This window comes from Telmatherina bonti (assembly GCF_933228915.1).
Source record: "Telmatherina bonti genome assembly, chromosome: 13".
NCBI classification, from domain to species: domain Eukaryota; kingdom Metazoa; phylum Chordata; class Actinopteri; order Atheriniformes; family Telmatherinidae; genus Telmatherina; species Telmatherina bonti.
The window spans coordinates 5,373,342-5,400,197 of NC_136611.1; the positions used below are offsets into that span (position 1 = coordinate 5,373,342).

The 26,856-nt window shown below is 43.4% G+C and overlaps 1 protein-coding gene across 1 annotated transcript in view; it reads left to right on the plus strand.

Moving 5' to 3' along the window:
• Window positions 1–26,856, plus strand: part of cfap299 (cilia and flagella associated protein 299) — a gene marked incomplete at both ends in the record, with an annotated part of 113,764 nt that overhangs the window by 78,474 nt on the left and 8,434 nt on the right. The window contains one exon of the mRNA XM_079251192.1: window positions 13,861–14,003. Coding sequence (XP_079107318.1) covers window positions 13,861–14,003 — 143 coding nt within the window. The remainder of the gene's footprint in view (window positions 1–13,860; window positions 14,004–26,856) is intronic.

A 26,856-nucleotide genomic window follows, 5' to 3' on the forward strand; every position in this document is an offset into this window, starting at 1 on the left:
ATCAGAACTAGGTTTTTGGTTGTGATTGTGATGTTGTTGGTTATCTTGATACATCTCTTGCTTTTTTGTCAAAGTCAGTACTTCAAATGGCATCAGCCTGCAGCGTCCTTCAGTTTTACCTGAGGATATGAAGGATGCTGATCTTAGTTTAGCACATTCTTGGTTCTCCAAAGCATGTTTGTGTCGAAAGCGGTGCAGAGAATTGCTCATATTTACACCTCCACCTTCACTCAGCAGTTTGGTCCACGTCCAACCTTTTAAAACCGAAGGATCTCCCGAGACCAGATACATTGTCACGTTCATCTTCAGCGTCTGCTACAGCTTACTCTGTACATTTTCACCATTCAGCATCTCAAATAACAGCTGCTTAGCTGCAGGTTTATTGGTGCAGCAGTGAAAAAAGTCCCCCTCCAAACTGTTCCTGCTATAACATGTTTTCATTGTTGTCTAAGCACAACACAAATTCTTATAACAAAAGTTAGAACTGGTTTGGGTATGAACTGGGATACCATTATGCTTTTTTAAGCCAGCATGGTTAGCAAATTTATTATTCTGTGCAGCGGGTTTTATTGGTTATCACTCCCATTTTGTTTTTCGCCCTTTTCCTGTCCTTTTTCCTCGCTGTATTAAACAAAAAAACCACACATAAATAAAAACAAGAAAATCACACAAAAGATATCTTGAATGACTAGTTTCTCATTGAAAGTTGATATTGATAATAAATTACCAACCAGATATGGTTGTCAGATGTTTACAAACATTTCCGCCAGCCAGCCTTGGTTCAGACGTCCGCTGCTTCGTCCAGGCAGATTGTTGACTGTGTTTTGTTTTTCTGTTTGACACCTCTGCGATGTACTGGCGAGCCGCCCAGGGTATACCGTGCCTCTCACCCAAAGACTGCTGGGATAGGCTCCAGCTTCCCCAGGACCCTTAACGGGACTAAGCGGCTAGGATAATGAATGAATGAATGAGTGTGACACCTGCAGTCCCACTCCGTGTTCCACATATACTCCTCATGCCACAGGATGTCAGATGGTCCATCCATTGTGTCCCCACCTGTGGGACATTGTCAAAGCACAAAGGAGGGGTGCAGCATATATCAGCTTCTGTTTGACGAGAATTTATAAATCCCTCTCTTTCAGCTGCAAAGCTTTGAAAGATTAGCGAAAGGTTTATTGAGTAATTCACATCTGCGTGTCAGGAGGTAGGGGGATCCCTCCGCAGTTTTCACAGATCTCAGTAATTATCGTTGTCAACACTGTTCAGGTTTCACTGTTTTTTTCTGAGCATATAAACATCTTTGTGGGTGGATTTTCATAAAAAAACAGGGTAACCACACGGATTTGAGACCCTTTGTTGTGTTTCTTGAATCATGGATTTAAAGGATTCTGGTCTACTATTCTTCGTCAGTTTATGTAACCTTCTGCTTAAGGTCACCGGTGAAGTTTCAACAGGATACGCATAAAAAGACTTTCAAAGCAGAGCAAACTGAATGTGAGGCTCACAATGAGCCTGTATGTCTACCTGGGACCTGCGCAGCACTCGGCTTCTCCAGCGTTGCCATGTAGAGGGGCCTCTCCCTCACTGCCCTCTGAGGTCACAGCACCTGTTCTCAGTAATTGCTAACAGGTGACGTAAGACTTGTTTCCATTGTGTAAGGTAGACGTCTCCAGGCGCCCTCCAGCAAAAAAATCAGCAGTTTGGGTTTTCTTCCCGTTTTTTGTTTGTAACATGTCTAAGATTTTCTTATTCTTTACTAATTTTTGCTGTAAAAGCCTGATGTTCTGTATGACTAAGTTTTATTTGTATAGAACCAGCTCACAACAAAGTCATCTCAGGCCAATTTACAGACAAATCAATTCAAGCCAAGTCACTGTGATACAAGCTGAGGAAACCAAGAGATTGTATCAAATCTTGACATTGCTTCAGTTCCCCATCTGCCTTAGCATGCAGGGGGAGGCAGCCAACAGTGGAAAGAAGACGAACTACCTTTTAACAAGGAGGAGAACCAGAACTAGAGCCCAGCTCAGGGAGGGTGGAGAAGACAGGACAGAGGATTCACATAGACCACTAGGATCTGATCTACCTAGACCACTAGGAGCTGATCAACCCAGACCACTAGGATCTGATCCGCCAAGACCACTACGATCTGATTCGCCGACACCACTAGGAGCTGATCCACCCAGACCATTAGGATCTGATCCACCTAGACCAGTAAGATCTGATCCACCTAGACCAGTAGGATCTGATTCACCTAGACCAGTAGGATCTGATCAACCTAGACCAGTAGGATCTGATCAACCTAGACCAGTAAGATCTGATCCACCTAGACCAGTAAGATCTGATCCACCTAGACCAGTAGGATCTGATTCACCTAGACCAGTAAGATCTGATCCACCTAGACCAGTAGGATCTGATTCACCTAGACCAGTAAGATCTGATCAACCTAGACCAGTAGGATCTGATCCACCTAGACCACTAGGATCTGATCTGCCAAGACCACTAGGATCTGATCCACGCAGACCACTAGTATCTGATCAGCCCTTACCAGCAGGATCTGATCAACCCAGACCACTAAGATCTGATCCACCTAGACCAGTAGGATCTGATCCGCCGACACTACTAGGATCTGATCCACCTAGACCAGTAGGATCTGATCCGCTGAGACCAGTAGGATTTGATCCACCCAGACCACTAGGATCTGATCCGCCAAGACCACTAGTATCTGATTCGCCGACACCACTAGCAAACTGATCCACCAATACCATTAGGATCTGATGCACCTAGACCACTAGGATCTGATGCACCTAGACCACTAGGATCTGATCAACCCAGACCAGTAGGATCGGATTAACCCAAACCAGTCGGATCTGATCCACCTAGACCAGTAGGATCTGATCCACCTAAACTACTATGATCTGATCCACCTAAACTACTATGATCTGATCAACCCAGACCACTAGGATCTGATCAACCCAGACCACTAGGATCTGATCAACCTAAACTACTATGATCTGATCCACCTAAACTACTATGATCTGATCAACCCAGACCACTAGGATCTGATCAACCCAGACCACTAGGATCTGATTAACCCAGACCACTAGGATCTGATCCACCTAGACCAGTAGGATCTGATCCACCTAAACTACTAGGATCTGATCAACCCAGACCACTAGGATCTGATTAACCCAGACCATTAGGATCTGATCCACCTAAACTACTAGGATCTGATCAACGCAGACCACTAGGATCTGATCAACCTAGACCAGTAGGATCTGATTCACCTAGACCAGTAGGATCTGATTCACCTAGACCACTAGGAGCTGATCAACCCAGACCACTAGGATCTGATCCGCCAAGACCACTACGATCTGATTCGCCGACACCACTAGGAGCTGATCCACCTAGACCATTAGGATCTGATCCACCTAGACCAGTAGGATCTGATCCACCTAGACCAGTAGGATCTGATTCACCTAGACCAGTAGGATCTGATTCACCTAGACCAGTAGGATCTGATTCACCCAGACCACTAGGATCTGATTAACCCAGACCATTAGGATCTGATCCACCTAAACTACTAGGATCTGATCAACGCAGACCACTAGGATCTGATCAACCCAGACCACTAGGATCTGATCAACCTAGACCAGTAGGATCTGATTCACCTAGACCAGTAGGATCTGATTCACCTAGACCACTAGGAGCTGATCAACCCAGACCACTAGGATCTGATCCGCCAAGACCACTACGATCTGATTCGCCGACACCACTAGGAGCTGATCCACCCAGACCATTAGGATCTGATCCACCTAGACCAGTAAGATCTGATCCACCTAGACCAGTAGGATCTGATTCACCTAGACCAGTAAGATCTGATCAACCTAGACCAGTAGGATCTGATCAACCTAGACCAGTAAGATCTGATCCACCTAGACCAGTAAGATCTGATCCACCTAGACCACTAGGATCTGATTCACCTAGACCAGTAAGATCTGATCCACCTAGACCAGTAGGATCTGATTCACCTAGACCAGTAAGATCTGATCAACCTAGACCAGTAGGATCTGATCCACCTAGACCACTAGGATCTGATCTGCCAAGACCACTAGGATCTGATCCACGCAGACCACTAGTATCTGATCAGCCCTTACCAGCAGGATCTGATCAACCCAGACCACTAAGATCTGATCCACCTAGACCAGTAGGATCTGATCCGCCGACACTACTAGGATCTGATCCACCTAGACCAGTAGGATCTGATCCGCTGAGACCAGTAGGATTTGATCCACCCAGACCACTAGGATCTGATCCGCCAAGACCACTAGTATCTGATTCGCCGACACCACTAGCAAACTGATCCACCAATACCATTAGGATCTGATGCACCTAGACCACTAGGATCTGATGCACCTAGACCACTAGGATCTGATCAACCCAGACCAGTAGGATCGGATTAACCCAAACCAGTCGGATCTGATCCACCTAGACCAGTAGGATCTGATCCACCTAAACTACTATGATCTGATCCACCTAAACTACTATGATCTGATCAACCCAGACCACTAGGATCTGATCAACCCAGACCACTAGGATCTGATCAACCTAAACTACTATGATCTGATCCACCTAAACTACTATGATCTGATCAACCCAGACCACTAGGATCTGATCAACCCAGACCACTAGGATCTGATTAACCCAGACCACTAGGATCTGATCCACCTAGACCAGTAGGATCTGATCCACCTAAACTACTAGGATCTGATCAACGCAGACCACTAGGATCTGATCAACCTAGACCAGTAGGATCTGATTCACCTAGACCAGTAGGATCTGATTCACCTAGACCACTAGGAGCTGATCAACCCAGACCACTAGGATCTGATCCGCCAAGACCACTACGATCTGATTCGCCGACACCACTAGGAGCTGATCCACCTAGACCATTAGGATCTGATCCACCTAGACCAGTAGGATCTGATCCACCTAGACCAGTAGGATCTGATTCACCTAGACCAGTAGGATCTGATTCACCTAGACCAGTAGGATCTGATTCACCCAGACCACTAGGATCTGATTAACCCAGACCATTAGGATCTGATCCACCTAAACTACTAGGATCTGATCAACGCAGACCACTAGGATCTGATCAACCCAGACCACTAGGATCTGATCAACCTAGACCAGTAGGATCTGATTCACCTAGACCAGTAGGATCTGATTCACCTAGACCACTAGGAGCTGATCAACCCAGACCACTAGGATCTGATCCGCCAAGACCACTACGATCTGATTCGCCGACACCACTAGGAGCTGATCCACCTAGACCATTAGGATCTGATCCACCTAGACCAGTAGGATCTGATCCACCTAGACCAGTAGGATCTGATTCACCTAGACCAGTAGGATCTGATTCACCTAGACCAGTAGGATCTGATGCACCTAGACCAGTAGGATCTGATCCACCTAGACCAGTAGGATCTGATCCACCTAGACCACTAGGATCTGATCTGCCAAGACCACTAGGATCTGATCCACCCAGACCACTAGGATCTGATCAGCCCTTACCAGCAGGATCTGATCAACCCAGACCACTAAGATCTGATCCACCTAGACCAGTAGGATCTGATCCGCTGAGACCAGTAGGATTTGATCCACCCAGACCACTAGGATCCGATCCGCCAAGACCACTAGGATCTGATTCGCCGAAAACCACTAGAAAACTGATCCACCCAGACCATTAGGATCTGATCCACCTAGACCAGTAGGATCTGATCTACTGAGACCAGTAGGATCTGATCCACCGAAACCAGTACGATCTGATGCACCTAGACCACTAGGATCTGATCAACCCAGACCAGTAGGATCGGATTAACCCAAACCAGTCGGATCTGATCCGCCTAGACCAGTAGGATCTGATCCACCTACACTACTAGGATCTGATCAACCCAGACCACAAGGATCTGATTCACCTAGACCAGTAGGATCTGATCCATCTAGACCACTAGGAGCTGATCAACCCAGACCACTAGGATCTGATCCGCCAAGACCACTACGATCTGATTCGCCGACACCACTAGGAGCTGATCCACCCAGACCATTAGGATCTGATCCACCTAGACCAGTAGTATCTGATTCACCTAGACCAGTAGTATCTGATCCACTGAGACCAGTAGGATCTGATCCACCGAAACCAGTAGGATCTGATGCACCTAGACCACTAGGATCTGATCCACGCAGACCACTAGAATCTGATCAGCCCTTACCAGCAGGATCTGATCAACCCAGACCACTAAGATCTGATCCACCTAGACCAGTAGGATCTGATCCGCCGAGACTACTAGGATCTGATCCACCTAGACCAGTAGGATCTGATCCGCTGAGACCAGTAGGATTTGATCCACCCAGACCACTAGGATCTGATCCGCCAAGACCACTAGGATCTGATTCGCCAACACCACTAGAAAACTGATCCACCCAGACCATTAGGATCTGATCCACCTAGACCAGTAGGATCTGATCTACTGAGACCAGTAGGATCTGATCCACCGAAACCAGTAGGATCTGATGCACCTAGACCACTAGGATCTGATGCACCTAGACCACTAGGATCTGATCAACCCAGACCAGTAGGATCGGATTAACCCAAACCAGTCGGATCTGATCCACCTAGACCAGTAGGATCTGATCCACCTAAACTACTATGATCTGATCCACCTAAACTACTATGATCTGATCAACCCAGACCACTAGGATCTGATTAACCCAGACCACTAGGATCTGATCAACCTAAACTACTAGGATCTGATCAACCCAGACCACTAGGATCTGATCCACCTAAACCACTATCATCTGATCTACTGTTACCTCTAGGATCTGATCAACCCAGACCACTAAGATCTGATCAACCTAGACCACTAGGATCTGATCAACCCAGACCACTAAGGTCTGATCAACCCAAACCAGTCGGATCTGATCCACCTAGACCAGTAGGATCTGATCCACCTAAACTACTAGGATCTGATCAACCCAGACCACTAGGATCTGATTAACCCAGACCATTAGGATCTGATCCACCTAAACTACTAGGATCTGATTCACCTAGACCAGTAGGATCTGATTCACCTAGACCAGTAGGATCTGATTCACCTAGACCAGTAGGATCTGATTCTCCTAGACCACTAGGAGCTGATCAACCCAGACCACTAGGATCTGATCCGCCAAGACCACTACGATCTGATTCGCCGACACCACCAGGAGCTGATCCACCTAGACCATTAGGATCTGATCCACCTAGACCATTAGGATCTGATCCACCTAGACCAGTAGGATCTGATTCACCTAGACCAGTAGGATCTGATTCACCTAGACCAGTAGGATCTGATCCACCTAGACCAGTAGATCTGATCCACCTAGACCACTAGGATCTGATCTGCCAAGACCACTAGGATCTGATCCACCCAGACCACTAGGATCTGATCAGCCCTTACCAGCAGGATCTGATCAACCCAGACCACTAAGATCTGATCCACCTAGACCAGTAGGATCTGATCCGCTGAGACCAGTAGGATTTGATCCACCCAGACCACTAGGATCTGATCCGCCAAGACCACTAGGATCTGATTCGCCGAAAACCACTAGAAAACTGATCCACCCAGACCAGTAGGATCTGATCCACCTAGACCAGTAGGATCTGATCTACTGAGACCAGTAGGATCTGATCCACCGAAACCAGTAGGATCTGATGCACCTAGACCACTAGGATCTGATCAACCCAAACCAGTCGGATCTGATCCGCCTAGACCAGTAGGATCTGATCCACCTACACTACTAGGATCTGATCAACCCAGACCACTAGGATCTGATCAACCCAGACCACAAGGATCTGATTCACCTAGACCAGTAGGATCTGATCCACCTATACCACTAGGAGCTGATCAACCCAGACCACTAGGATCTGATCCGCCAAGACCACTACGATCTGATTCGCCGACACCACTAGGAGCTGATCCACCCAGACCATTAGGATCTGATCCACCTAGACCAGTAGGATCTGATTCACCTAGACCACTAGTATCTGATCCACTGAGACCAGTAGGATCTGATCCACCGAAACCAGTAGGATCTGATGCACCTAGACCACTAGGATCTGATCAACCCAGACCAGTAGGATCAGATTAACCCAAACCAGTCGGATCTGATCCACCTAGACCAGTAGGATCTGATCCACCTAGACCAGTAGGATCTGATCCACCCAGACGAGTAGGATCTGATCCACCTAAACTACTATGATCTGATCAACCCAGACCACTACGATCTGATTGACCCAGACCATTAGGATCTGATCCACCTAAACTACTAGGATCTGATCAACCCAGACCACTAGGATCTGATCAACCCAGACCACTAGGATCTGATCCACCTAAACCACTATCATCTGATCTACTGTTACCTCTAGGATCTGATCAACCTAGACCACTAGGATCTGATCAACCCAGACCACTAGGGTCTGATCAACCCAGACCACTAAGGTCTGATCAACCCAGACCACTAAGGTCTGATCAACCCAGACCACTAGGATCTGATCCGCCAAGACCACTAGGATCTGATCAACCCAGACCACTAGGATCTGATCAACCCAGACCACTAGGATCTGATAAACCTAGACCACTAGGATCTGATCAACCCAGACCACTAGGGTCTGATCAACCCAGACCACTAAGGTCTGATCAACCCAGACCACTAGGATCTGATCCGCCAAGACCACTAGGATCTGATCAACCCAGACCACTAGGATCTGATCAACCCAGACCACTAGGATCTGATCAACCCAGACCACTAGGATCTGATAAACCTAGACCACTAGGATCTGATCAACCCAGACCACTAGGATCTGATCAACCCAGACCACTAGGATCTGATGAACCCAGACCACTAGGATCTGATAAACCTAGACCACTAGGATCTGATCAACCCAGACCACTAGGATCTGATCCACCGAGTCCACTAGGTTCTGATGCAGCTCTGTATTTCATTATGATGTCTGACATTTGCTATCATTTTGTAAAAGGTCCAATTCGTTTGACAAGTGTAGCATGAACGCAGTCTCCCCCCTCCCAGCCGAGTCCCCAATTGGACCGAGTCCACTGGACCATTCTGATGTGAATACACCCTTAAAGGCTCTATGAACCACAAGTAAACCTGAAGTCTGAGAGCAAAGTGCTCTGTTGGGAAAAGGTGGAACCTGTGATATACAGTGGAGCTTAGTTATGGTCAGCTTTATATGTGATGAGAATATCTTTTATCCTGGATTTAACACAATGAGGAGAAACTAAAAGTTCTCATCAGAAACTTAACTGCAGCAGTTTGCATGAACAGGTTTTCCAGTAACAAAAGCATGGACTAGTTTTTCAGCATCACTCTGTGACAGGATGTCCCTTAATTTAGCAATCTGATGTAGGTGGGAAAGAAAAGACAAATAACAACTCAGGAGACTTTTTGAGAAAGATCAACAAACCAAAACCCAATTTGTACCTTTTAAAGCTTGAGGGCCCCGAGCTGGGTTACACTAAGAACAGATGGTGCCAAAATGGCCATTTTGTGGACGTTTCCTGATTTTAACTCAAATCAAAGCAACATTGTCAGAATAATAAAATCCAGTGGAAATTTGGGGTTTTGTTTACTGGTTGTATTTCACGCTCCTGACACTAATACATCAGATAATAATACACTAAATGCAATGCGTCGCAGGCCTGTTCAGAGCTTTGATGTTATGATGTAAACTGCATCCTGACTAGATCGGGAGCCTATTGAATTAAACGCCAAAAAGACATTTATCTAATATTATTATCATCAACACTTTAATGCTAATCGCCTCCTTTTGGCTTCGCTGCCTCCACCCAATGATGCATTTTCAAGGCTGGCTGTGTGAGGATGGAAGCCAGCAGATAGGGTAAATGTTTCAGGCATCCAGCCAGCTGAGAACCTGATAGCATCTGTTTTAAACATTTGAGAGACTGAGAAAGGAACCCTCTTTTCTTCTAAACTCTGGACCGCTAGTTATCTCCTCCCTTTGTAGTAAAAAGGATCCACAGATGGCTCGTGTCCTAAGTTTTTCATAGTAATATCACCAGTTGAGGTATTCCACAAGGATCCTCTTACTGAGTTACTGTAAGCCGACGAACGGGACTCATTCATGCTCAGAGTAAACAAAACAAGCCTGACACAAAGGCGGGAGTCCTTTCTCAAGACGCATCAAAAGGAAAGAAGAGCAGCTTTTTATTATCCTGCAGAAGGCAGACAAAACAACCTTTTCACACCTGAGTGTTTCCTCTGTTTGGAGTCCTTCCCATCCATTGTCATCATGTGTTATCTAACCCATCAAGTCCACATGAAAAGATCATTTCATGTTCGGCTGGCCCCTGTGGGGGTTTGGACAACTCAGCTTTCAATCTCTTTGTCTGAATCTGGTGATATAAACATTTGTCATCTTGTTTTTCATCATGTGTGTGGTTTGAACTTACCTTCAAAGACTTGTCAGTGACGAGCAGTCGGGAAACTGTTCAGATTTATGTTTGGTTTGCAGTGAACAAGCCAAACCTTTTTTCTTTACTTCGTCTGTTATCTGTGTTTGGGCTGCAGTAAACTCAGACATGATTGTTGGAACAGGATGTTTTATTTTCTTTATTTAGTAAGCAATCAAGCTTTATTTCTTTTTTCTATTTAATAGCATGAAGTGAATAGTGCTTTAAGTCTCTGAGAAATTATAATTGGAAAATGAATATTTTGGTGGCAAAAGAGCAGCTGATGTGTTTACACTGCATTCAGCCTTGAAACCCATTTATTCTGGATGCAGAATAGGTGAAAGATGGACAGTTTTAGCCATCTCCTGCATCAGTTACGTACGTAATTTGGTTGGTTTTCAAGGGTTTTTTTCATCCGTCACGACGCAGAAAACAGAGCAATACCATCGGAAACTATAGGGGGGGCAGTGTTTGGTTGTACAGCTGGCACGCAACCAGTGAAAAGAACAAACCAGAGAAGAAGAAGAGGAACAAACGCAGAAATCATCAGATGAAAAGCAACCGAAGAAGAGACAGAAGAAGGTTAAGAACAGCAAGAACTTTGTGGTTTTATCATGCGGAGACCTCTGGTGGGTAAAAGTGAAGCCGATGCGGAAGTTCCATAAACTGCAGTTCCCCCTTCATCCACAAGGGTCTCCAAAACAGAGCGAATCCCCATAGACTCCCATGTTAAAAAGACCAACTTCACAGCAGAAATAAACATGTTTACAGTCTGGTACAAAATCCATTTTAGGTTTAATATGTCAGGTTTACATTCGTGACAACTTTGATGGGAATCAATGTTTTTCTTACTCCTCAGTGTGGAAGCAATTTATATCGAAATTCTGCATATTTAGGGGCATCTCCTTTTGATTGACAGGTACCTAATATCCTGCTTCAAGAAAGAAGAATGCAGAACAACCATGGTTAGCCACTTAACAGCCTGACTTGGCTTTAGCCCGCTTACCTCCATTAGCTGGTTAGCACCTGTTAGCTCCAGGGTAGCTCGGATAGGTCTTAGCTATAGGCAGGTCGGAGTTCGCTAGACAGTCTCAGGCCCCCTCTCAGTTCAACTTCTTTGCCCATTTTTGTATTTCCTGGGAGAGACGACACGCGTGATGCTGCCAAAATGGTGACTGTAAGAACCACCCGATGAGCTTCAGTTCAGCTCTTCAAAAACCTACGGGTGACGTCACGGAGGCTGCGTCCATCTTTTATATCCTGTCTATGGGTTTTACGCTTCTTCTTCTTCTTCTTCTTCTTGTGTTTTCAAACGGTTGTAAGCAACTTTATACTGGCACAATTGCTTACCAACTGGTGTCAGAACGCAGAAATGAACTCTGAACTCAATACTGCCCCTCTAGTGGAGGAACTGTCTTTACAACTATGGCAACATAAGTAAGCAAGTAAGTAAGTAAATTTTATTTATATAGCACCTTTCACAGACAGAAGTCACAAAGTGCTTCACAAAAAAGCAAAATACAAAAATAACATACATATAAAAAGATACAACAAAAACACTGTATATAAAAATAGACACAGAAACTGCTGGCCATAACACCCCTAATCTACACAGCTGGGTATGCCTGCCGAAACAAGATGGTTTTAAGATTGCACTTAAACTCATCAACAGACTCCACCGAACGTAGGGAGGATGGAAGATCATTCCAGAGCCTCGGCGCAACAACCTGAAAAGATCGGTCTCCTCGGGTCCTAAAACGAGAACGAGGGACCATGGACACAACAAGTCTGTTAAGTAGGAAGGGGCCTGGCCATGCAAGGCTCTAAAAGTGACGCGTAGAAGTCACTATAAAAGATGCGTAGAAGTATAAAAACAGCAGCATATGACAGAGTTTGAAATGGACATCCCAATTTGCATACCTAAGGGAGCATCAATGGACCTTTCCAGGATTTTTTCCATTTAGGATAGATAGTATAAAGTACTGATGAGCAGCCAGTGTTCTCCTAGTTTATAGAATCAGCTTTCCTGACATGGGATTTAACCAGGGCTACAGATGACCATCTTTGAATCCACCATACAGGTTTAAATGAAAATTTACTGGCCAGTTTTGCATGTGATAAACAGCATTAGTGTGCTTAGAAAGCAAGGCAAGTTTATTTGTTCTCATCCAGTGGCATCGTCAACATGCTCTACCTTCTTACTTTATTCTATTTCTGTTTAATTGTACCCATTTTATGCTATTCTGTGTTTGCACATCATTTACATTTTTGGTTTTGTACATTCTTATTAAAATGTGTGTACTTCTATGTCTTTTTTTTTACTGGGTTTTATTTTGTTGGTTTTTTTTTTTGTTCGTGTTTTATCAAGATCTGTATATTTGGTCTATTAGAGCGGTATTGTTTTGTTTGTTCATTCGAGTCAATATTTGCCTCAATGCTTACTGCTGCAGCCCTAATTTCCAAGTTCTGGAATCAATCAAACTATCTCCCTATTATCTGTCTACATTCTGATGTAGAAAGTAGCAATATCTGCATCAACAAAATTAAAAAACGTTAAAAAAAAAAAACACTTAAATCTAACTCTGAAGACCATAAATATAACATAAATATAACTCAAAATCAATTCTAACTTTATTTATAAAGCACTTTTCATGCAAACATAAAGTGCTTTACATATTAACAACCATTTCTGCATATTAAAAGAAAAAGCAACTCATCCCCAACCAAAGTATATAGATATATGTATTTATAGCATACAGTAAATAGCATCTTCTATCATGTCGCAATTAAACTGAATGATAAAGAAGTTGAGCAAACCCTGTAAGGAGTAACAACAGAGGGTTTCCACCTCTGGATGGAACAACATGCCATTTTGCCAAAACTTTTCCTCTTTTATGTGTGTGTTTTCCCCAAAAAGGCCTTTAACTTTTCACACAAGCCACAGTATTAAGTTTTATGTCACAATTCCACGTTTCATGTCATTTCAAGGTACGTCCCGACTGTAGGAGTGTTGGAACGGAACTGAGACTTTAGTTACTGTAAGTTAAAAGGATTTAGTTCAAGCCCCACGCACGTAATTTCTGAGCAGGATATTCTGCAGACAGCCCACCTCGGGAAGTTCAGGCCCCAACATGACATACATTAGGGCCGATTTTGTTTTGATACTATAAAATGAGCCGTTGTGTTTTAGAGTGGGATGATTTGTTAGATCCCTCCTTTATCTGTTCACTTTCCACTTTTGGCTTTATGGGTTTTTACTCAGAAGAGCCATAATGATCATAATTATTTACACAGAGGGTTTCCTCTCTTTTCTTCTTTTTCTTCTTTACAGTCGGTCATTTTCATAAGGGATCATAATACTCTTGGACAGGAAGTATCTGGTTATATAGACTACGCCCACAGACTCAAGACCCAAGATTTTGAACCATATTTCAGTGGAAAGAAGAGGTTCATGCCAGGACGCTCGGATTTATGGTAAGTCTCCTTCCATTGTAACATGCCCACGTTGGCTGAGGTGGGATTTGACAAGATTTGAAATGCGGGGAAGTCCTGGGCTTTTGTGAGACATCAATACAGTATACCTCAGCAGGTATATGGAAATTTGACCTCCTTTTTGATGTGATGTACATACACTCACAGGCCACTTTATAAGATAAACCATATCACCTTACTGGTATGAGATTGCACCCCCTTTTGCCAGAGCTGCTTATATTTCTGGTGCATTCAGCAAGGTTTTGCACATCCATGATGAGAATCTCTCATTCCATTACATTCCAAAGGTGCTCTGTTGGATTGCAATCTGATGACAGTGGAGGCTGTTGCAGTAATACTCAGGATTTAAGACGCATCCATTTGGTCCGAAAGCCTGGTTTCCACCAATGGGTTCAGGTTAGAAAAAGGACGGAAAGGGTCTGGATGTGGTCTGTAAACTGTAGTCTTGTTTCGTTACCACAGCTGACCATAACCTTAGCTGAGATGTGGAGTATTAGCGATAAGACGGCTGAGCTACGTTGTAGTTTGATGCCATCGCAGCATGGCGCCTCCCTTAAAGTAGAACCAAAACATGACTCACAAACCAAATGAAAGTGATGACCATTCGTCAGTTTGTGTACTTCCTTTTTCCTTCTCGGACATGAAACAGTGCATCATTATGGCATTTTTAACGGTGGTTTAAAGACACACTACAGAACTTTTGCCATTTTCATGGGGTGGGAATTTATTCACAGAGAGTTGCAACAAACAACTTGTCAGAAAGTTCATTAGCTGAAAGTCTGGAGCACTTTCTTTACCCACAAAGATGTCTGTAACTGTCCAAGATACAGTAACTGTAAGTCTGAGATTCATACATGAGGTTCAGTGTTCAGGGTGCCATGTCTGTCACAGAGTTCCCAACACCGAGCAGATATGAACTTCCGACCTTACAGGTCTAAGCTAAAATACACCTTGTATCCCTCGCTAGGGCATTTTTATATCTTCATAATTCTGGGTCTATCAGGGGGCTTGTGTACATAGAGAGCTGTCAGCAAATGACCAGAGCCAAAACCATTCCCACATTCCACATACACATGCACACCAACATGTTACCAGCATTTCAGATACGTGCGAGAAATCCCAAAAGGGCGAATACAACCAGGCAGGGGTGAGAATGACTGTTACATGATTCTGTTCAGAGTTCAACCAAATGGCAGAAAACCTGCATGACCCTGCCAATGGTGGGCACATCAGGTTCTTTTATGGGGAAAGCTGAACTTCTTTTCTTTTTCATCTATGATTTTATTTTCCTATTTTTATTATTGTTTTTAGACTTTTTAACATGTTGTTGGGTTTAGTTGCCTTAAACTAAGCTACATTCAGGACCTTCAGCCTCCATTCACGATGGGAAGACTTTACAGTTTAGAGCAGATTTAATGATTGCTAAAAGAAAAACATGATTTTGTTTTTCTTTACTTTGTTCAGAAAACTTGTTAAATCAGACCACATTCATGGGAAGGATAAAACTGGGGATAGTGAATAAAACCAGTATAAAAGTTGGTAATGTCAACATGGTTTCTATAGTGTTTGTAACTTACCATACCATGCCAAGCAATTCTAGGCCATGCTGTATCATACCATACCATTTTGTTTGATACCTTTCCATACTATTCCATGCCATGTCAGTCCAGTTATACATGGCCTGGTATGATGTTGTCTCAGACCATGCCATGTCATACCCTGCCATACTATTCCATGCCATGCCATTCTGTGCCATGCTGTGTTATACCATGCCATGTTGTACCATTCCGTGCCATACTATTCCATGCCATGATTTTCTATGCAATACTATGCTATAGCATTCCCTGCTTTGCCATACCATGACATGCCACCAGTACCGCGCCATGCCAAACAACGGCATGGCAGGCTGACCTAATAGAGTGAGATGATTTGTATGAACAGAACAGTTCTGATGAATAGAATGGGACATTACAATTGAAAAAAACTATGTCTAAACTGGAGTAATGTGCTCTCTCTTCCTTGTACCTGTTAAAAATCAGGTTGCACCATTTTGCACCTGCTGTCGATGAGCACAGAAGGCCTGACTGATGCCCAACAGGGGCGCATTACATTTGTCAAGGCTAGATTTCACTGTTTTTGGGTTATTATTTCTTTGAGAAACTTGCATAATTTTCCTTTCAGCTGGAAAAAAAAAACATGATTTGACCAAAGAAACAGAGAGATTGCATCACTCAGTCACATTGACTGTTGTTCATAACAACATTATAATGCACTTTATGATGCACGAATGCAACATCACCGTCATTAGAATCCCCGTGCAGCAATGTAATCTGTGGAACCATTTCCATTTCACAAAAACAGCAACCATGCCATGTTTACACTCACCTGCAACATGCACTCCACCTGTTCTGTTGCTTTTCAGAGATGAGGAAAGTCAGGAGGCAAATTCAGATCATTTAAGAGCTGCAGTGCCAGTGTAATAAGACACACCTAAACCACACAACAAAAACGCCAAACTAAGGAAAAACCAACATAGTGTCACTGGGAGGAGCAGGTGTCGCAATCAGGAACTAAAGACCAGACTCAACTGGGAAAAGATTGAAAAGGGAGAGACAAGAGCCAAATCTGAGTCTGTTCTGCTGTGAACCAGCATGGCTGCTGCACGTTCTCCTGAAAACAATGGGCTGAAAGATGGCAATTTTTGCTTCTTCAGAAACCGAACCATCAAGCATGGAGACCATCTTTCTGTATATGGAGACGGCTTCTAAACGCGGCCTCATCTCTGCTGTGTAGAAACCCATATGTTGGGTTCTTGTGTTTTCACGCCACCTGCGTTGCCTTGCTTCAGTTGGAATAAACCATCTAGACTCTGCATTCCTTTCTCCCGTCCTGCATTTGGGTCCACACCTCCACCAGCTCATCGTGACATGGAGGTACGACCTACTCCCTAATGATGCTTTTACAAGGCTTCCCTCCCTTCATCGGGTCCCCCTCCCCTCCCTCCTCGTGACACATGACTTCACATCAACCCCCCCTTCTCATTTTTCAACAGTTAAAACTGCACATCATCAGATTAACACATCCCTCTGTCTTCACGTGAAACTTTTCTGAGTTTGTGTTTCATGCTTCCTCCTTGTGTCTCCCATCCTCCACCCCGCTCCACCTCCCCCACTCCCTTTTTTCATCTCTGTCGGGAACAATAACACCCAGTGTGGTTGCTGCTAAGAGGGACCAGATGCTGGAGCTGCTGCCCACTCAGTGCACTAAACCTCCCACCGCAGGACTCTCAATCCCCCCCTTGCTCCTCTTCCTCCTCCTCTTCCACAGCCACAAAGAACATAGAGCAGTGACACCAGCGCCAGCTCTTGCCTACACTCCCCCCCACCTCCAACAAGGAAGGGTGTGTGGGTTCACGTATGCAGTCTTCCAGGAGACGGTCTGTGGAAGTTTTTAGAAGACACCATGACTCTGCTCACAGATTAACTTTCTGCAACAAGCATCATCCCCCTTTAAAAGTAAAATATTGACACTCCGAAGCATCAAATTATCTTCTAGAAACTTCACTTTTCTGATGCATTTTTATTATGAATTTCAAACATTGTAAAAGCTACAGATTATATGCAGATGACTTAGTGTCTTTCTGATGTTATTTCTTAGCTCACAAGGCATTATTTCACCCGAAGAAGAAATTTTGCACCAGTGCAACTGAAAATGATTAAAGTAAAAAAATCAGTAACAATAACCATCTACTGGGTAAATTCTTGTTTATTTGGATTTTTTTTTTTTTCTTTTTGCCAAACAGGCAAATGTTTAACTTTAAAGATGTTGTATGAAATTTTAGCTGATTTTCTCAGTGACGCACCACCTATCGGCAGCTACTTTAGCATCCAGCTCACATCCAACCTTGTACTTCGAGGATGATATGACATAAGACTTCTTTGATTATTGTAAAACCAAAAGTACTGAACTTTAGTGTAAATTTAACACTTTGACACCCCCTAATGATGGCTAATTCAGCATCCCTCATGCATCCTGTCTCTTTTCTGGGCTCTCTCCACCTCTTGAAGGTCAGTATGATGTTGACCTTTGCCATGTCTCTTTTGTTCCTCTCTTCTTCCGAAATCCCATCCTGAATGTCTTTGCTACATTAGCGGCCCAAGTTCAAAAGAGCCGGTGATAGCTGTTTGCTAGAGCGTGACGCAGTGCATAAAGCTGAAACATAATGCGGTGTTCTCAAATCTCAAGTTGTGATCATAGAGTTTCAGGTTTGGAACGTTACGTAATGCATCTGTAAGTAATACAAAAGCAGTACTACTGAACTTTGGTTTGATTTTGAACTTTTGCGCCACCTAACAGCAGCGAATTCAGCATCTGTCTTTTATCCTGTCTCTCTTCTGAGATCTCCCCACTCAATGAAAGTCAGTTCGATGTTGATTTTCAGTATGTCTCATTCTTTCCTATCTACCTGCATGTTGATAACCAGTTACTGGCGTATGACATGGTGCAGCAAAGCAAAACACGACTGTTGTATGATGCTCCATGCTAGAAAAAAGTGTAGTTTCTCAGCTTGGGCTGCTGCATTGCAATTACAGCTCCAGGAATGTGCTTAATCAATATCGGTGTGCCATCAAAACCAGTCAGAAGCATGCCGTTCAAGGTTAGGAGGTTGTGTAGTGTTACTTTAAGAAGAAAAAAATCTGTTATTGTCCTTATTCAGGTGAACTTTGCACATCATGGATGACTGATGGTGACTAGGGGTATCTTTCTCAGGCAGAAACTGATACACATGCAAAGCTGGTCTAGTTTAGTTACCATAACATCAAGGCAAACTATGGATGAAGCCTTTATATAAATAAAACTAAAACCTGACACTGATACACTGAAATAGGTGTGTTTAAAGGCAAGATATGTCGACACACACACACATGTTGAAGCCCTGACCTCCAGCTAATTAACCCACAGATCTGCAGCTCTGCACATACTGTTTCCTGCCACTCCAGATGTGCCTACAGCATCTCTGATGTCTATTTAATGTTCACCAGCAGTGACCATCTGTTTATACACTCTGGCTGTTCCTCTCCTTCCTCACTTTATCTGTCCCTCTCTGTAGCGCCGCTGGGCTTCTTCTCTGTCTTTTCCAGTTTTAGTTGTTGTCTTTGGTACTTTTTACGTTTATTGTTGCCTTTCATAAGAGAATATGAACATTTCCCTGCACTTTCAAGCTGCATTGTGTGCGTTTGGCGACAGAGGGGAAACGGTAAATGTGGAAGAGCAGCGAGCGCATGCCTCGTCTGGAGCCAAAACCATGCTGCCTCCACGCTCTGCCTCTGCTGTGCACCTGTGTGTCTGGCTTCATTTTCTGCTATGAAAATATTTGCACTGCTGTCTCATTTTATTAATTTTTTATACAAAAGAGAAACTGTTCCAGCTCCGAAGGTGATTTGGCGAAGCCGGGCCGGAGCATTGTGCTTTAGCTTTAACGGGGGTCGGTGGGACACAGCACAGTTTGCCAACTCGATAAATATAAGCCGGAACATTCCGTGTCATCTGTGTTAGTCTTCACACATGGCACGCACATACTTCATAAGCTGGATCCTCCAATTGGTCCGTTTGTTCTCAAAGCTGATATGTTTCTGATACAGCGCCATCGCAGATGAAGACCTAAAATATGTCGTTAATACCCGACAGCAGAGCAGGTTCGCAAAGTGTCAAGAACTGTTAATAAGAACAGAGATTTTCTGTGTGTTATCATACCAGGGTGACAAGTTCAAATGAACCAGCAGTCCTTCAGCGCGAGTGAAGGTGTTGAAGTGGTTTCTGATGGTTTCTAGGCCCCTTTAACAAACTGCGTTTGAGCTTTAACCTCCGTCAGTCGAGATGATATTCGCCTCGGGTGTTTCCAGTCAAGCGAGATGGAGGATAACCCCCACTTCTGTCACTGCATTATATAATACATCTGGATGTGTGTGTTTCAGATGGAGAGAAAATGTTTTAATTGTTTTTAGAGGACTTGAAGGTAAATTTAAATTCCTTCCTTTTCAAACCATTTATATATTTATTCACAGCTGAAGGAGATATATGAAAATAAAAACAAATAAGTGAAATTAAAATGAAGTACATGGAGTATTGAGATTAAAAAGGAGGATGTGTTTCTTTATTTGAAAGTTTTTAACACAGTAGTGAGCAAGTCTGAAATCTTTTTGATCAGTGCTGTGTGCCATCTTCATATATTCTTCACCTACATACAGATATTTACACATTCTAATAAATCTCACAAGTATTTCCTTTGCTAGTCAAGAAGTATTATCCAGAGCTTGTAGTTACAGAAATGTATTTATTTCCTTGTGGATATGCAAAGTTTGACAAAAGGCCTAAAAAGAGGCACAGGACTCACCGGGTGTGAAACATCTTTAGTTAAACATGCATAAATTTAAATTGGGGGGCTCTGGCTGGGGCCCCCCGCTCTTTGCCACCTCCTGGGTGGACGCATGGTTGGCTCTGGGGCAGGGTGATTGGGATCTGTGCTTGGGGACGGCTGCCGGCTGTCCGGGCCTCGGGGTTCTCCTGGCCTTCCTCTTGCCTTTGTGTGGGCGGGGCCACATTGGCATGATCACTCTTCTCTGAACACGTTCCACTCTGTATGTTCTGCACAGTCACTGAGTCGCCTGCAGGTTCATTAACTAACAGCAGCTGGTTTTCCTTCTGTGTTTCAGATTTAGCTTGTGAGTTCTAGGTTCTCCTAATAGTTGATGGCTTCATCCTCCCGCAGGGGGAACATGACTCCAGTATGTATAGGTGTATGTATATGTGTATATATAGGCGGGTGTGTATGTGTACTTATGTGCATGCATATGTATGTCGGTTGTTCTTTCTCATTCATTCTTTTTCTCTCTACGAGGTGTTTTTCTGTTTTCTCTTCTTCTTGATTCTCTTTCTTTCCCTCTTCTGTCCTCTCCGGTCCAGCAGTACAAACTTTGTAATACAAACAATTACATAAAATAAATAGAAAAATAAAATAAGAATACAGAATATCAAGGGGAGCATTATATCTATGATGCTTCCCTTGCATCTGCCCCCATGTTTTGTATCATTTCCACAAAAACCCCTTTATTAGTGTTTTATTTGTTTGGGGGTTTTTTTGTTTGTTTGTTTGTTTTTTTTTTGTTTTTTTTTTACATATTTTGTTCATGTGGATTGAGTCATTTTTACAACTGATTTCTGCTGTCAAGCTTCAACATCTTTTTAAACGGCTTTATCTTGTTAATGTGACATAAAAATGATGATTTATGTCAGTAACTTGATGTTTTAAAGGGAGTGACACTTACAGATACTGAACAGTTGTTAAATTTACACATTAGATGAGCTGCTGATAAGACGTTCCACTGTGCAGCAGTGGAGGATCTGGTCAACGGTTGGATATTGATTTAACATTTTCATTATGTAGCTCCTACTCCGAGCCTCTCAGCCCTGAAGAGGCCTTTGTGATTTACTGATGAAATATTAACTTGCTGGATTGTATTCTACCTACACACACACACACATACACACACACACACAGGAAAACCCTTGAACACACGTGGTATTTGCTCTTCTATGATATATATCATTCAGCTCTCAGAGTCCAGCTCCTCCGAGCCCTATAATGAGACTGTTGACTTTACGCTGGAAAATGACTGCCTGGAGATAACAATAGAGCTGAGCACGGTTACTATGGAAAGTGAAAGGATACAGTGCACGTGTCAAACAGTCATGGTAAACGCATCGGGAAGCAGGACGTGGAGCTGAGAGCGCCGTCATTGTTTCCACCAAATTCAGGTTCTCACACTTTCTTTTTCTTTTTTTTTTATTTTTACTGCTCCATGTGTCTGGGTGTGGTGCCATCCAGCTGCTGGAGCTTTCTTTCTGACCAAATGTGCATCATCCGTGAGGCTGGTTGCCCTGGAGACAATTCATATAGGACAGCGATGGGAAGTGTCCCTTAAACACATCCAAGCACCGTATGAACAAAATTCTCGGCATAGCTTCAAAACTTTTTTCTTTTTATTTCTTTCCTCTTTCCGTCAGTCTTTTTCATGTTCAGTGTTAAAATATCTCCCATCTGCCCCGCTTCTCTCGCAGATGTAAGCGGTTCACCATGGAATAAAAGCGGCTTACCAAAAAATGTTAATTGTTGTATGGCATTTTGGGTATAAATAGTCGCTGTAACACTGAAAGATTTCATTTACAAAGAGAAGAAACAAGTTTCACACAATATAATTTTCTGCAGAGTTTTCAAAGAAAAATCTCAATTTGTATTTCGTAATTGGGACATTGCAAGAATCTATTCCGAACTTGTTTAACACCAACTTGGCAACCGAGAGAGAATGTCAGACTTCTGGTCTTGTCTTGCCTTATAATTTCATGCATCAGTGTGTTTCCCCACACAGTTTGGACCGTTGCGAGGCATATAGGGTATGTGCTTCCTGGAGAGGAAGATTACTCTGACAGCTGGAGGTGGTTCAAACATCTGACAGTATCCAGCATCGCATTTTCTGAAATTTACAGTGGGACAAGTAGAAACACCAGCTCCAAAGACGATGACATGCTGTGCAAAAGTGTGAAGGAAAAGTAAAAGCTTTTGATTTTGGAAACTCAGGATTGGATATTTTATTAACAACAAAACAAAGAAAACAGAACGAATGTTAAAAGTTGGACATTTTACTGTTTCAGGGCAGCAGCATGTATCAGAAGGAAGCTGGAAACATAACAGTAGTAGAGATGCATGATATTATCGGCTGATACCGGCATCAGATGACCCATCGGATAATATTGGATATCGGCCATTCCAGCAATGTAATTAACGGATAGACAGAACAGAAACATATTCTGTATCTGTAGAATTCCAGTTGTTAGGAACATTTTCATCAGTCTGAAGTTGCCTCGGCCCGTTTCACACCTAAGCAACTGCCGTCCGTACAGCATTATGCATCATAATACCTCATAATACCTCATCCTGTGACCGTTATCTTCCATGCAGCTATTTATTGGTTTGGTTACCCTATAAACCCTAGGTTGGTTGAGTTTTACCCATTCCACATTGGTTCTTACTAGCAACTAATGCTAACAGCTGGAATACTTGGCCCAAATCACAGCTTTACAGCAACTGACCATACTGCATAAACGTATATTTGCATTTTCCTGCATAATGTATTTCAATTCAGTTCAGTTCAGCTTTATTTGTATAGCGCCACTTCACAACCATGTTGTCACAGGGCACTTTACACACACAAATCAACACACACATCATTTCAATCCAATTCCTACATAGCCTGTAATATAAACCAACTGACTGCATCGAATCATGACTTCGATCCAATCCCCCATCCTGAGCATGCAGGAGGCGACAGTGGGAAGGAAAAAGCTCTCTTTTAACATGAAGAAAACCTCCGGCAGAACCCGGCTCAGGGAGGGCAGCCATCTGCCTCCACTGGTTGGGGTGGAGAATGTAGGTGAAAAGGCCAAATGAGGATCTCATATTGCAGCTACTCTGCTGTATGTTTCCTTGTCATTTGTTGGTAGCTAGCATAACATGTTGCAGGCAGAAAATATGAAGACCCAAGCGCAAATGGATATTTGTAGACAGGTTTTATGCAGTGTGAGAGATGAGCTCCAGGAAGCATCTGGACTGCAGCCAAACAGATGAGATATTTTAGTGAAAGTGTGCATGGTCACAATCTAAATATAAACGATTTAAGATGTATTTTACACAATGTGGGTCATTTATTTTGTTTTTAATCACCTGTTAGCTTCAGTAAAGTATCACAGCAAGTCTAATGTAACCTGGCAGCTGTCCATGAAGTTGTAGTCTCATAAATACAGTTGTCTGCTTCGGTTTCAGCCTACAAAACAATGCACCTCCCTCGGATTTACAAGCTTCCCGGAGGTCCAAGTCTGTTGTTCGAGCACAGTCTGCTCCTAGGAGACTGCCAGAGCTTCCAACCTTCAGCTACTCCGTGTGTGACAGAGTTGCATTAATGAAAGTGTGAGCATGTAATGATGAGAACCTCTCCACATAACCTCCACTGCCAGGACATTATGGCATCATACAGCACAAGAGTCATGTAGAGGACACCTACCAGTACCAGGTTGGACCGCCTTTCAGAACTGTTTCTGCTAAATTCCGACCCCACCTGGATGTTTTAGCTGAAATGGAGACTCAGACCAGCAATGTGTTTCCATCTTCTATTGTCCAGTTCTGACGAGTCTGTGTGAATTGTAGCCTCAGTTTCCTGTTCTAAAAGCGCAGCCAGACTGGTTTTGTTGGGTCTTCTTGGTCCACTTCCATGGAAAGCAGGATAGTTTGTGAATGTGATAGCCAACGATGCATCCAGTGAACCAGAGAGAGGAAGTGACATCAGACACAACATGCCAGATGTCTCCCCGCCTCTCCTGGTGCCCATTCTGGACATTGTTGAGAAAATCTTGTCGGGTTTGAACACCCAAGTAAAACCAGAAGCACAAAGGTGGCATTCATTTGGTTGCGTTCCGTTGATTACTTTGCTAATCAATCAGCCACAATTTCTTGTTCTGTCTTCTCAGTCAGTGGACATTTCGGAGTATATCCCCTCCTAGTGAGCGGTTGTTGTAACTGCACAGCGTTGTCGGGAGGTCTGGAGTGAAGTGGAGTGTAAAACCAAACCTAACGAAACTGTGCAGTTTTTCAGAATTCCCCATCAAGGCTGTTTCTCAATTCAGGTTCTGCACACTTCCAAGTGCACAGACTGCGTAGGCTACGAAGTGTTCTAGGTCGTCTGCACACAACTAAGTGCGCTTACTGTTAGTAAAATGAGACAGGCTGTCGAGTGTACGAGAATTACCCATAGTGCTCCAGTCCTCCGTTGCCTAGCAACTACATATGCCAAGTTTATCTAATTACTCATCCCATTCTTTCACTAAAAACACGAAAATATTTTTTTAAAATGACAGAAAATGGTGCCAGTGATTTTAAATTTTATTTCTTTTTCATTTTCCTTTGTGTCTAAATGAGCAACATGAGGAGGAGGCGGTTTAGACGAGCTCTCCTCTTGCTGACAGCTCATCTTGTCAAGCTGATGTTAACTTCAGTGGAAAATAATCCTTGTTAGACACATACAGTCGTCCTCATATGTATTCATACCCTCCCATTAAAGAAGGAGGAAACAGCTGCCTGGGAAATAAGATGAAATTGATTAAAGTAATAATAGATAACAGTTTTGTGAAAATCATGACATTATTTTCTAATTCTGGTTTAACAGACAGATTTTTTTAAAAAGCAAACAAATATGATAAAATAACATATTACATCACTCATAAACTTTTTTTTTTTCTTAAATCCTTTGATGTTTCCGCTCCAGTCAGGTGTTTTCTGTTCCTCTCAGTCAGACTTCTGCACCTGTTGACAGGTATTTTGTCCCACTGTTCAACAGAAAAGTCTCTAATTTGTCCAGGACACATTTGTGTGTTTTTTCTTTAACTCAGTTAAATGACAAAACAGTGTCTTATATCACTGAATTATAATTTAGCACATTTTTAATTATTGTTCCTTATACCAATCTCCAGTTATCTGAGTGACGGTAATAAATTCAGCCTTTTCTTTAATGAAAGGGGATGAAGGCATCTAAAGACGAATGGAATGAAATTCATTTGTGGTTGTTGGACACAATGCCGCTGTCCTCCTAGCTTGTCTGCTGGAACAAATATGTGTGAGCCTGTTGTGGTCTCCAAAGCATCCTTAGAACCAGGATCTGACTTGTGTCTAAATACCCTCCCCCCCCCAATAACAGTGTTGCATCATTAACATGTATGTCTCCTGTCTCAGCTGGTCTCCCTGGCCGGGAGTAGCAGTTCCTGTTGTCTGTTGTCTTTCTGTCCTCTTCCCCCCACACAGCAGAGGCAGATGGCTGCCTGTCCTGAGCCGGGTTCTGCCGGAGGTTTCCTTCCTGTTAAAAGGGAGTTTTTCCTTCCCACTGTCGCCAGTGTGCTTGCTCAGGATGGGAGATTGAGTTGGACCTCCAACTCAATCTGTTTTCCATATATAGGCTGTTATGAATTGGCTTTCATTATGTTTTCTTGTCTGCCTGTAAAGCGTCTTGAGATGGCATTGCCGTGATTTGACGCCATATAAATAAAGTTGAATTGAATTTAATTGTATATATACATAAAAATAAATAAATGCTCTGGCTGGTGTGGTACCTACATTGGCGCTCTGCTGCTCATTCTTTTCTATCAGGAGCGCAATGAATTCTGGGATAGGAGAGGATACATCTCTTGTATCCTTCATTTTAAGCTAATCTGGAGCCAAACGAAGTGCGGATTTGAAGGGTGGACTGGAAGGAGCCTTTGAATTGAGACAGCACTTGGTGCCAGTATGCAGCCAACGAATCCACACTTGGAATTTTGCAGAACATGATTTGAGAAACGACCCCAGTCAAACCGAGTCCCTGGACTATCCTGGTGTGAAAGCACCCCTTGCTGCTCGGAGCAGTACCAGCTGTGGTTCTCTGCTGTCGCAGCCTATCTGCCTCACTGTTGGACGTGTTGTGGTTCAGAGGTGGTCCTAACATCTGCTACTTGCTGGATATTTTCTCTTGCTTGGACCATTTTCTGGTGATGAGTGAAAATCCCAGGACTTTCTGAAACACTCAGACCAAGTCACTTAAACCTCCTTTTCTTCCTCATTCTGGTGCTCGGTTTGAACATCAGCAGGTCGTCTTCACCATGTCAGTAAATGCACTGAGCTGATTGGCTGATTAGAGATCTGTAATTCAGCAGGGTGATCTACTGAAGTGGCTGGTGAGTGTAAGCTTGCTGCAGTTGG